This window comes from Bufo bufo, chromosome 4 (genome assembly GCF_905171765.1).
Source record: "Bufo bufo chromosome 4, aBufBuf1.1, whole genome shotgun sequence".
NCBI classification, from domain to species: domain Eukaryota; kingdom Metazoa; phylum Chordata; class Amphibia; order Anura; family Bufonidae; genus Bufo; species Bufo bufo.
In genome coordinates this window covers 200,640,918-200,654,418 of record NC_053392.1, presented here as the reverse complement: position 1 = coordinate 200,654,418, position 13,501 = coordinate 200,640,918, and the positions used below count along the sequence as shown (strand labels likewise).

General features: G+C 43.9%; 1 protein-coding gene across 5 annotated transcripts in view; it reads left to right on the top strand.

Annotated features, from left to right (window-relative positions):
- The window catches only part of PLD1 (phospholipase D1), a 269,399-nt gene that overhangs the window by 194,059 nt on the left and 61,839 nt on the right, over positions 1 to 13,501 (top strand). For all 5 annotated transcript variants that reach the window (XM_040428237.1, XM_040428239.1, XM_040428238.1 and 2 more), the window contains 2 exons: positions 11,589 to 11,670; positions 12,482 to 12,592. In XM_040428237.1, the coding sequence (XP_040284171.1) occupies positions 11,589 to 11,670; positions 12,482 to 12,592 (193 nt within the window). The remainder of the gene's footprint in view (positions 1 to 11,588; positions 11,671 to 12,481; positions 12,593 to 13,501) is intronic.

Genomic DNA, 13,501 nt, shown 5'->3' with positions numbered 1-13,501 from the left:
TCAGATCAGCCCCTCCACACCCTCAGATCAGCCCCAATCAGACATTTAAAATAAATAAAAAAATAAACTTGCCTCTCCAGCTGCCACTTGGCAGATTTAATTACCCTCCCTGGTCTTCTTCCTGTCGCGCCGTACTGTGACCTGACAGCGCACACTGTACATGTCAGGACTCAGCGTGGGGCAGGAAGAAGACCAGGGAAGATGAGTACAGCTAGGAATGCTCTGTTCTCACCTTCCTGTGCCTCCCGCATGCTAATGACTGCTTCCAAAACTGTGTGAGCTCCGCAATTGGAACTAAAAGAGGGACTGTGACTACAATTAACTATAAATACTAATATATCACTATATATATATATATATATATATATATATATATATATATAATATAATTTATTTATTTTTTTATCCTTGTTGGATTGGTTGATTGAAGTTTTCATAAATGAATTGCACAGGTGACTATAAGAAACTTTGTAATATATGTTATTAAAGAATTATGCTTCCTCATCCTTTTATTGCTAATAGCACCGTCTCCAGCCTCACACACAAAAGTCTGTGGATCGAGAAGGAAGGATAGGGAGGCTGCTGCCAGCTAGTAAGTGATTTATTACCTCACCCAGGACAGTGGTAGAGCCTTATCCTACTAGATATAGTACAGTTGAAGTGCTAAGTATAACAGAGCTAAGAAACTGCAGTTTGTGCATCTATTGTACAGCAGCCTCCTCGCCCCTGCTCTCTCCATAGTCATCAATGTTAAAAGCAGAAAAGGGCAAAGCAGCCTGATAAAATCAGATAGATGTCTTTTTAATATGATATATTACAAAGTTCCTTATATTCACATGCACTATTAATTTATTAAAAGTTGTTTTATAATTGGAGGTACGCTTTAAGAGTAATCTGTCAGAAGTTTTATGCAGCTCTCAGATACACAGTATAGGGGGAGAGCTTTCAGTCATCCAAGGGGGCAGGGTGAGTAGTGCCGCCCGTAGATAGGGCAGCATAAAACTAAGGGCTCATGCACACGAACGTACTTTCTTTCCTTGTCCGTTCCGTTTTTTTGGGGGGGGGGGTTTTGCGGACCGTATGCGGAAACTATTCACTTCAATGTGCATTCAGTTTCCGTATGTCCGTTTTCCGTTCCGCCAAAAAAATAGAACATGTCCTATTAATGTCCGTATTACGGACAAGGATGGTACAGTTCTATGAAGGGCCAGCTGTTCCGTTTCGCAAAATACGGAATGCACACGGATGTCATCCGTATTTTTTGCTGATCCGTTTTTTGCGGATCGCAAAATACATACGGTCGTGTGCATGAGCCATAAGAGTTACCCTTTAAATGTTAAAAGAAACTCTGTATTCGAGTCATTTATTGAATAGAATAAAGCAGCTCTTTAAAACATATTGTTGCGAATACCATAAAATGAGAACACAGGCAGTAGCTTATTTTGTCTAGCTGTGTTTTATGCTTTTAAACATCATGGTATTGGGCGGTTTCTCAGGAAAAGAAATTTTCTAGTGTTTGGATAGCATAACCTTGTGAAGCTGCAGATTCTTACCAACGCTTTCCCAGCAGCGCTATTAAGGGACGATTTTGTACAGTTTGAATTTTATGTGTGTGTCAAAGTTTCCAATGACTCACATCATGTAAAGAAACTCTCTCATTTTCAGTTTGTCCAGCACCAAGGCAAATACACAATGCACCAGTTATGTTAATGTCTGGAATTACTGTACAACTCTGGGCACAAAATTCCTTTTGTTTTAGTACCTATGGAATATCATGGTGGCTCAGTGGTTAGCACTGGTGCCTTGCAGCCCTGAGGTCCTAGGTTCAAATCCGACCAAGGACAATATCTACATGGAGTTTGCATGTTATCGTGTTTGCGTGGGTTTCCTCTGGGTACTCCGGTTTCCTCCCACACTCCAAAGATATACTGATGGGGAACTTGGACTGTAAACCCCATTGGGACAGCGTGATACTAATGTCTGTAAAGAACTGTGTAATATGTCAAGCGCTATATAAGTGAGTATTATAATAATTCCCAAATACGGTTATCTAATCACAGTGCCATAACAAGCCCAAATGGTACACTGTATGGGTGGATACAGTGTCTTTTTGGAATATGTGCCTTGTACAGCAATAGTATTGCCAAGCATATTGAAAAGCATAGAAGGCTAATGTCACGGGTAAGAAGATAGAGCGGAAGTGCACCCCCTGGGCTTCCATCCTCACCCCTGTCCCTGCCTACTTGCACCGCCCGCCCTAGGTGACGGGGTGCAACTGGGCGATGGTCCCTGACCTGCGTAAGTGCAAGCAGAGATGATAGAGACAGCGAGGGAAGCGGACAGCCAAACGAGAAGTAGCTACCGAGCGGACAGAGAGGTAGACAAACAAGGTACCCAAAAACGGGAAGGGCAAGGCGGGTCAACTAGCCGAGGTCAGTCCAGGAGGTCACGTCAGTACAAGGGAGGAGGCAGAGACAAATCCGAAAGCGAGCCGAGGTCAAAATCCGGGAGGTAGCGTTAAGGTCCAAGGAGCAGGCAGAAGGGGTGTCAGGAAACAAATCAAGGGTCAATACCAGAGGTCAGATAATAATAATGATACACAGCCTAAGAGACTAAAATCACAGGCAACCTGTGGCCAGCAGGTTGCCTGTTTAAATAGTGGAGGGAAGGGGTCATGTGATGTGGCTAGCGTCACATGATACCTCCTCCCTGACGGTAGCCGAGCGCCGAAGCCCCACCTGATCCCTATGGTGACGGGGAACGCCGGCCGCTCGTGCAGGAGGAGTGCGGCCGGACGTACCGCGTCACCATGACAACCGGGACGCCAAAGAGAGGAGAGCGCAGCCGGACGTCGCAAATGCCCTGGCTGCCGCGAGATCGGGGGCCGGCGGCGGCGCAGGGGATGAGAAGCCCGCCGCCTGCCTCTCGTGACGGCTAATATGGTGTGGAGCTACAAATAACAATGCATAAAAAGATTCCGCAGTGTTCCCAGCACCATCCCAGTGGAGCTATACCGAGGTATATCAGGCTGTGTTCACTTGACCTTTTTTTATTGTTACATTTCGCTTATTTGCTGGAAAAGCTCAATGTGCACATTTTCGTGGCCCTTATTAACCTTTTCAAGCCAAGAATACAGGCCCTTAGTGGCCAAAACACTGTCATTTACCAACAGATTGGCTACCCATGTAGACACAAGTGTTCTTTTACATTACATGGAGTTGGTAGACTCCTGAAATCATATCTGGGGGCCTTAGGGTCATTTCAGCACAGGTTCCGGGTGTTGGACAACACTAATCAGATACTCATGACCTATCCGGAGGATAGGTGTTCATTATTAAAATGTAAGAAAACCCTTTTAAGTAGTTACAATACCACAAAATCTATTCCAGTCACTGGCAAATGCAATCCTGGTCATTAACAGCTCATCATTTATACCTTAGAAGTGTACTGTAGTGAATATAATTTAAGGGGTTTCTACCACCAGAAATACTGTTATGTAGCTGACTGACATTAGCGATGCGCTAATGTCAGCACTACATAACAGTATGTTTTTTACCTTTCTCTCTGCAGCGTTGACGAAATCTTCTGTCTTCGGCGCAGTGAGTGAATGAGCTGCTCCTGGTGCCGGATTCCTCACTGCGCCTGCGCCGACTACGTCACAGTGAGGAAGCCGGCACCAGGAGAGCGGCCTTCACTCACTGCGCCGAAGACGGAAGTGAACGGCGCAGGCGCGGGATTTCGTTAACGCTGCTGCGAACCGTCACATCAATCAAGAGGAGCGGGGCGGGCAGAACAGAGGACCTGGGCGGGATAAAGCATGAGTAGATGGAGCCTCTAGGTGCTGATTTTACGCCCACATAGCACCTAGAGGCTCATTAGCATATTATAAAAGTGCTTTTTTTTTACCAAAATGGCTGCAGAGAGAAAGGTAAAAAACATACTGTTATGTAGTGCTGACATTAGCGCATCGCTAATGTCAGTCAGCTACATAACAGTATTTCTGGTGGTAGAAACCCTTTAAGAAAAAGCGACACAACATTTTGTCTGACCCTTTTTCTTGTCCATCCTTAACCACCTCAGCTCCCCTAGCTTAAACACCCTTAATGACCAGACCACTATTTACACTTCTGCACTACACTACTTTCACCGTTTATTGCTCGGTCATACAACTTACCACCCAAATGAATTTTACCTCCTTTTCTTCTCACTAATAGAGCTTTCATTTGGTGGTATTTCATTTCTGCTGACATTTTTACTTTTTTTTGTTATTAATCGAAATTGACAAAAATTTTGGCAAAAAAATGACATTTTTCACTTTCAGTTGTAATTTTTTTTTTAAAAAACGACATCTATATGCAAATTTTTCTCTAAATTTATTGTTCTACATGTCTTTGATAAAAAAAAAAGTTTGGGTAAAAAAAAAATGGTTTGGGTAAAAGTTATAGCGTTTACAAACTATGGTACAAAAATGTGAATTTCTGCTTTTTGAAGCAGCTCTGACTTTCTGAGCACCTGTCATGTTTCCTGAGGTTCTACAATGCCCAGACAGTAGAAAAACCCCACAAATGACCCCATTTCGGAAAGTAGACACCCTAAGGTATTCGCTGATGGGCATAGTGAGTTCATAGAACTTTTTATTTTTTGTCACAAGTTAATGATGATTTTTTTATTTATTTTTTTCCTTACAAAGTCTCATATTCCACTAACTTGTGACAAAAAATAAAAACTTCCATGAACTCACTATGCCCATCACGAAATACCTTGGGGTGTCTTCTTTCCAAAATGGGGTCACTTGTGGGGTAGTTATACTGCCCTGGCATTTTAGGGGCCCTAATGCGTGAGAAGTAGTTTGAAATCAAAATGTGTAAAAAATGCCCTGTGAAATCCTAAAGGTGCTCTTTGGAATGTGGGCCCCTTTGCCCACCTAGGCTGCAAAAAAGTGTCACACATGTGGTATCGCCGTACTCGGGAGACGTTGGGGAATGTGTTTTGGGGTGTCATTTTACATATACCCATGCTGGGTGAGATAAATATCTCGGTCAAATGCCAACTTTGTATAAAAAAAAATGGGAAAAGTTGTCTTTGGCCGAGATATTTCTCTCACTCAGCATGGGTATATGTAAAAAGACACCCCAAAACACATAGCCCTACTTCTCCTGAGTACAGCGATACCACATGTGTGACACTTTTTTGCAGCCTAGATGCGCAAAGGGGCCCAAATTCCTTTTAGGAGGGCATTTTTAGACATTTGGATCCCAGACTTCTTCTCACGCTTTAGGGCCCCTAAAATGCCAGGGCAGTATAAATACCCCACATGTGACCCCATTTTGAAAAGAAGACACCCCAAGGTATTCCATGAGGGGCATGGCGAGTTCATAGAAGATTATTTTATTTTTTGCACAAGTTAGCGGAAATTTTTATTTTTTTTGTTTTTTCTCACAAAGTCTCCCTTTCCGCTAACCTGTGACAAAAATTTCAATCTTTCATGGACTCAATATGCCCCTCAGCGAATACCTTGGGGTGTCTTCTTTCCAAAATGGGGTCATTTGTGGGGTGTTTGTACTGCCCTGGCATTTGAGGGTCTCCGCAATCATTACATGTATGGCCAGCATTAGGAGTTTCTGCTATTCTCCTTATATTGAGCATACGGGTAAAGAGATTATTTTTTTTTTTTTTGTTCAGCCTCTGGGCTGAAAGAAAAAATGAACGGCACAGATTTATTCATTCGCATTGATCAATGTGGATGAAAAAAATCTCTGCCAAAAAAAAAGAGGGGAAAGGCGTCTGCCAGGACATAGGACCTTTGCCCAACATCCAAACGCACTCAGCCCGTATGCCCTGGCAAACCCGATTTCTCCATTCACATCAATCGATGTGGATGAATAAATCATTGCCGGGATTTATATATATTTTTTTATATACAAAGTATATGAACACCACCTCCCCCTCAGCTCATAAGCCTCGGCAAACGTATCTTTTATTGCAGAGGAGAAATTTTGCGTCTTGCAGCGCCGCATACACCGACTTTTGTGTAAATTGACAGCAGCGCAATGCTTCTGTCAGAATGCACATCAGTGCTGCAGCTGGTTGATCGGTTGGTCCACCTAAAAGGTAAAAAAAACAAAACAAAAAAGAAAGGAAAAAACCAGGCCGCAACACAATAAATGTATTAACTTTATAATAACATTTGAACGGAACATATACAATTTATTTAACTTTTTTAACAGAACGTTAACTTTTTTGCTTACCGGTGATTTATTTTATTTTTTTACCTTTTATAGGACAAACCTCTCCTTCCCCATGGGTTAATGTGGAAAGCGCAAATCGCCCAAAGATGTGGCGAAGTACATTATGCACTTTGTCCCAGGTGAAAGGAGAGGTTTGAAGCAGCTGTGAGTGAAAGGGCCCTAATAGCCCTGTGTGCCTGTCCTGTGAAACGCAATCCCTATGCTAAGTGTACCTGTGTGTGGTACTTCCGGAAACACTCCCCAAAGCATAGGGCAGTGTAGTCAGGGCAGTCAGGACAGAAATAGCGGGTGTCACGCCTTATTCCACTCCTGTTACAGACACGACATTTTTTTCGGGGTGGTGGTCTGTTTGAGGTACCAGCAACGACACTGGGAAAATGTCATTCGTGTAGACGGCTCACTACACTGGTGGATGGGGCCACGGAACCTCCTGGATACAGGAGGTTCTCGATGATCTCTTCCTGAAATTTGAGGAAGGATCCTGTTCTCCCAGCCTTACTGTAGAGAACCAAACTATTATATACAGCCAATTGAATTAAATATACAGACACCTTCTTCTTATACCAGCGTCTGGTCCTGCGGGAAAGTAGATAAGGAGCCAACATCTGGTCATTGAAGTCCACCCCTCCCATGAGCAAATTATAGTCGTGGACACAGAGGGGCTTTTCAATGACACTGGTTGCTCGTTCAGTTTGGATTGTTGTGTCTGCGTTGTGGCGAAACCGACCTCGCCACTGGGTTTTGGAGAGGACTGGCTGCTGGCCTCTTGCCCCAGGATTATGGGCCATATACTAACTTTTAAACCCCTGAACCGATTCAAGTGAATTTTGGATAGGTTTGTCCCCACGTTATACTGTTTGAATTAATGTAAGTTATATGTATGGCCAATGTAAACTCACAAAGTTGTAACAATCTATAATAATTGTAACTTGTCAGCTTGGGAGGAAAATGCTGGGTGGGTTTCTATTGTGCCATTGTCCCATTGTGTGTTTTAATGGTGATGTCTGTCCTGTTGTATCTACATGTGTATTGGCGATCTCCCTTTGTTCTGAGAGATAATTGGATTGCTCCTCAGGTTGTCTCCAGACAGAGGGGAGGAGACCATGATGCATTGTGGGGATATGTTGTCCTATGTCACAGTCTTCATTCTGGTCCTCTGGGGGCGTGAACGATTGGTTGCTGTAGTTACATTGTATGTGTTGTTAATTACTGATTGGTTGTATTTCAAACCCCTGTGGGCAGTACTATGTTTGTGGTTTATGAATAAAAGAGGCTGTACGTGAAGTACAGTCAGACCACTGCTTGACCCTCAAAACGGAGCCTTGTCTCGTTATTGGGGGGATTCACTGTATGCTGTTAGAAGACCGATTGCCAGGATTGTATGCTTTTCCTGTTCGTCTGCTAGCAGCTATTCGTGAGGTTCCAGTTTGGAGTGCTACTTTGTATCCAGTTCGGGAGTTGGTGTTCTGCAGTAGCTGTGCCTGTCTCTCAGAAAGGGGCACATCGCCTAAACGGATTTTAACCCCTTGTCTGCTGAAACGGTCCGTTACATGCGTGAATGGAGGAGAGCATGTAAACGTCACACTTGTCTCTCCATTTCACCGCGAGCAGTTCTTGGTTACACAAGGCAGCCCTCTCCACCCTTGCAAGACGGGTGGTAACGAGCCGTTGGGGGAAGCCCCGGCGACTAGGTCGCGCGGTGCCACAGCAGCCAATCTGTTCTAGGAACAAATGCCTGAAGAGGGGCACACTTGTGTAGAAATTGTCCACATAAAGATGGTACCCCTTGCCAAATAAGGGTGACACCAAGTCCCAGACTGTCTTCCCACTGCTCCCCAGGTAGTCAGGGCAACCGACCGGCTCCAGGGTCTGATCTTTACCCTCATAGATCAGAAATTTGTGGGTATAGCCTGTGGCCCTTTCACAGAGCTTATACAATTTGACCCCATACCGGGCGCGCTTGCTTGGGATGTATTGTTTGAAGCCGAGGCGCCCGGTAAAATGTAAAAGGGACTCATCTGCGCAGATGTTTTGCTCAGGGGTATAAAGAAATCTGCAAATTTGGTGCTGAAGTGGTCTATGAGGGGCCGAATTTTGTGGAGCCGGTCAAAAGCTGGGTGGCCTCTGTGACGAGAGGTGCTGTTGTCGCTAAAGTGCAGGAAACGCAGGATGGTCTCAAATCGTGTCCTGGACATGGCAGCAGAGAACATGGGCATGTAATGAATTGGGTTCGTGGACCAATATGACTGCAATTCATGCTTTTTGGTTAGGCCCATGTTGAGGAGAAGGCCCAGAAATTTTTTTAATTCGGAAACTTGGACGGGTTTCCACCGGAAAGACTGGGCATAAAAGCTTCCCGGGTAGGCGGCTATAAATTCAGTGGCATATCGGTTTGTTTCTGCCACAACTAAGTCCAAGAGCTCCGCAGTCAAGAACAGCTCAAAAAACCCCAGTGCCGAACCGATCTGAGCTGTCTCAACCCGAACTCCAGACTGGGTGGTGAAAGGGGGAACTATTGGTGCGGCTGAAGTAGGGGGCTGCCAATCAGGGTTTGCCAGCACCTCAGGGACTCTAGGGGCTCTATTGGCCTGTCTGTGCGGTGGCTGCGATGGGGGAACTAATGCACGTGCCACCGTACCAGCTTCAACTGCCCTTCTGGTGCTCGCCACTTCACCAAGTTGTACGGCAGTGCTAGTACTAGGTCCAGGATGGGCTGCGCTGCTGGTGTATGCCTCACCACGTGATCCGACAGCGCCAGCCCCACTCTGCTGCCCTTTGAAGCGGATCCTGCGGAACCTGTGGTCTAGCAACACGGGGCCGGGTACGCCTGGTGGTATCAGGGACCTCAACCTCCTCGTCCGAACTTTGGGTCAGACTGCCACTGCTTTCTACAGGTTCATATTCTGACCGCTGGATTCGTCAGATGAGGGTTCCCATTCCTCATCCGACTGGGTCAGAAGCCTGTAGGCCTCTTCAGAAGAATACCCCTTGTTTGTCATTTGGTCAACTAAATTTAGGGGGTATTCCCTGAGACTACCCAAGAAAAAAAGCAAGCCTGTCTTACAAATGGGAGGCTAGCGAAGTACCGGAGGCCGCTGTGATTGATAAAAAATCTCAAAACTGATTTTTTTTTTATCGCCGCAGCGCTTGTAAAGTGATTGTGCAGTGATCAAAAAAAATAATTTTTTTGTCACTGCGGCGGGGCGGGTGTGGGTGAACGCACGTGTGGGCGACCGATCAGGCCTGATCGGGCAAACACTGCGTTTTGGGTGGAGGACGGACTAAGGTGACACTAATACTATTATAGATCTGACTGTGATCAGTTCTGATAACTTACAGATACTATAACAGTACAAATGCTGATTAGCGATACGCTAATCAGCGAATCAGTGACTGCGGTGCGGTGGGCTGGGCGCTAAACGATCGCTAACTACCTAACCAAGGGACCTAAACTATCCTAAAACTATCAGTCAATACCAGTGGGGAAAAAAAAAAGTGACAGTTTACACTGATCACTTTTTTCCCTTTCACTAGGTGATTGACAGGGGTTGATGGAGGGTGATCTGGGGGCTAAGTGTAGTGTTGGGTGTACTCACTGTGATGTCTGCTCCTCTGCTGGAACCAACCGACGAAAAGGACCCGCAGAGAAGCCATTTAACACATTATATTTATAAATATAATCTGTTAGATGGCTTCTTATTCGATTTTTTGAAAATCATCAGCCTGCCAGCGACGATCATTGGCTGGCAGGCTGATGCCGAAATTGTCCTTTTACTTTTGCCGGCCCGCGATGCGCATGCGCGGGCCGGCTTTGCCCGAAATCTCGCGTCTCGCGAGAGGACGCACCGGCGCGTCCAGGAGGACCTTTAATCAGTTTAGCCCTAATCTAATTATGGTCTTACCTTATAGGGCGGCCCCCACTGATGCCATGGCACTTTTATTTTTTTCCCCAAAGCTCATTCTCCCTGGCTAAGAGCGGTGCGCTCTGATTGGATGCGCTCACAGCCAGGGAAAAGAGAACCGCCCCCAGCAAAACTGCGAGTCTCCGCCTAGTATAACCGAGTCGGCTCATTATAATATAAGGTGCCGAAATCAACGCGACCAACAGCGGATGAATGGGGGGGGGGTGCTGGGGGTTTGGAAAAAAAAAAAGTGAAATGCCATGGCAACAGTGGGGGCCGCCCTATAAGGTAAGACCATGATTAGACTAGGGCTAAACTGATGAAAGGTCCTCTTTAAAGTGGTTTATGATTGGCAGTGGTCCGACACTCTACAACCCCACCCATCGGCATTCTGAAGTATTAAAAAATGTAGCCATTATTTTGGTTTACTTTTAATATAGTGTAGGGACAGGGATGTTAAATATTTTTGTAATATACTTAATTTAGGGATAATGTTTCTTTGTTCTAAAAAATGGTGTAAAGCGCCTTCTAACTGAGAGTTGGTAAGGTGCGTCTATCTTCAGTCTTTAGGTCTACTGAGCGCTGAAGATGCCTGCGTGTAACACACAGAGGCCTCCAGCCTGCCTCTTGTCACTACACCAGTCTGCGACCATTAACATGTGCCACATCTATCACTTCCCCTCACCCCATCTATGTGACTTGTTACACGCAGTCGTCTTCAGCGCTCAGTAGTTCTGAAGACCCTCTCAGAGCTTTGCAAAGAAGACTCATTTCACCCTGTTTTCTAGGACAAAGAAACTGAAACTGAAGCAACTTTAAGTTAGAATCCTATTATAGTTATGCAGGTAAAAGTATAATGTAGGGTTTGTGGATATGTTTTTGGTCAGTGTTTAGACGATACAAAATGTAGCCAAGGGAGTGATGTTGTATATAATTATACTCGCCTGATAAATCCGCCACCGCTCCAGTGCCGCTGCTACCTCACAGTATTAATTGGCTGCAGCAATCATGATCCCATCTGCTCATTGCAGGAGTTACATGTATAGACGGCGCATCGTCGCTGCAGCCAACTAAACAAGTACCGGCGGGGAGCACACTAGCAGCAGATTTATCAGGCGAGTATTGGTTATTTTATTTTATGCCATTTCATCTCATTCACTAGATTTTGTATGATCTGGGAAAACCCTGAATCTGTTAAAGGACAGAAAACATGACCGTGTGAATGTACGGTTACTGTTTGCAGCCCAGCTTTAATGTCTTAGTTTTGTTTTCCATTAGGGAGAATCACTTATTTATTTTATTTTCAGGACTGTTTTATATGGTTCATACTATTTGTTTCAACGCTAAGAAATATAATGTGGTTTAAGAATGGTTTCTCTGTCGTGTATAGTTTTTAAAGTTCATATTCACAAAGGCTATTTTTCTGCTTTCTTTCAAGGTTAAGCCCAGAAATATTTCTAAAGCGTCCAGTTGTGGAAGGAAACCGATGGAGACTGGATTGTATTCTGAAGAGAAAAGCCGTGAGTAACCCCATAATCACTCCTCCAAAATCTAAGAACCTGTATTCCTAAGTTTAGCAATTCCATTAATGCATCGCAATGAATGAAATAATAATTTTTTTGAGTTAATAGGATTCCCTACTGAATGTCTGTAACTGATAAACCATTTTCAATGGAGTTTGCCTTTAGTTAAAAATCCAGTTAGCAATTCTCCAAGTTTTCCAAAAGTATAACAATAAAATTTATACCAATGGACTAGTACATCAGATGGTTACTACTTACATATTTATGTAAAGTAAACCTATTGTGGTAAAAGAAAGCAAGCTGCCTTCTGCTTCTCACCACAGCCACTAATCAGGAGGCCCTATTACCTAGTACTTATTGTAATAACTATGTATAGAGCAAGTGCAAGCTCCATACAAGTTATTGATTAAAACCTCTATAACCACTATATTCGTGTAGGTAAAAAAATACATTCTTGTTACTGTTCTGCTCATGTTCTTGCCTGCGATATATTGAGATATTGACAAGCCCTAAAGTGAAGTGCTTTGTCACGTTGAAGGTTGTGAGCTTTATGGCTTTTTTTTTCAGCAAATCTGCAATCTCAGTATGGCATACTTTGATAACATCTAGTTATATGACTTTGATAAAAGATTTGGAAGAGTCTTGGAAATGTTTTGAAATTGGTGCAGAGGGGGTTTTTACTGTGAAAAATACTTTTTTTTTTTTTGTTTTGTTTTGTTTTTACTGCTAACTACTCCTACCTGGGAATTTTCCTCTTTATGACCCAAAATTGTTGCTGATTTTCTTTCATTTCTGCTTTTTTTTACAGCAACAAGGTGTGAAGATTTTTGTCATGTTGTATAAGGAAGTAGAACTGGCACTGGGTATAAACAGCGAGTACAGCAAAAGAACTCTCCTGCGTATACATCCTAATATTAAGGTATGGCCTATATCATTTGTTTTACATAGAGGTGACATTGCAAATGAATAGGCTCAGCAGCCTCTCCATTCTGACAGTAGTAGAGTTTTCTGTACTTGATGATGTGCAGCTTCCTATTTTCTCATATCCCATGTAAAATACATTTTTACCGGGTTGGACCCTTGTGTAACATGATGAGATTTGCAGCTCATGTACTTAATGTATGTACATTACAAACTCTCCCATCCCTTAGCATCACAGACTTGGCCTCTCCTGCATCTCTTGATACAGTACCTCATAAACTGAACATTTAGGGGTTCATTTACGATCAGATATACGCCTATATTATGCGTATTTCTGCCGCAGATTTGGCTCTGCAACTTTTCCCCGCTTACGCCAGGTCTAAAAAGTGAGAGAGGAAGAGGACGGGCCTGCAGGCCTGTCTCATTTATCATTTTCTAGGCCTGTTTTAAGCATAGAAAATGGTCTAAATGTAAGCCAGCAAGGAAGTTGTGTTACATTTAGACCAGCGTGGATACGCCGAAGGTATGTAGAGGCCGATGACTCTACATAACTTTAGCGGATCCACCACCAGTGCAGGGGCTTATTAAGACCGGCGCCTAAAACGCCAGTCTTAATAAATGACCCGCTTAGTGTCTTCCTCTTGCACACCACCTCATCGTCTCGCCCTTTCTCGGTTGGTGTCACAAGTTCGACGCCTTTCTATAATGTTATATTTTGTTCTGTCTTTTCCACTCTTTCAACAGCTTCGAGTAAAAAAAAATATATATTTTAGTGATTGCCCACATCATCTTCTGTCCAGACTACTGCAACTTCCTTCTCTGTGGCCTCTCATCTAATTTGCATTGAATTGCGTTGACCTATTTGAAGTGGCCAGCTTTTATTAATGGAGCATTATAATTTTTTTGT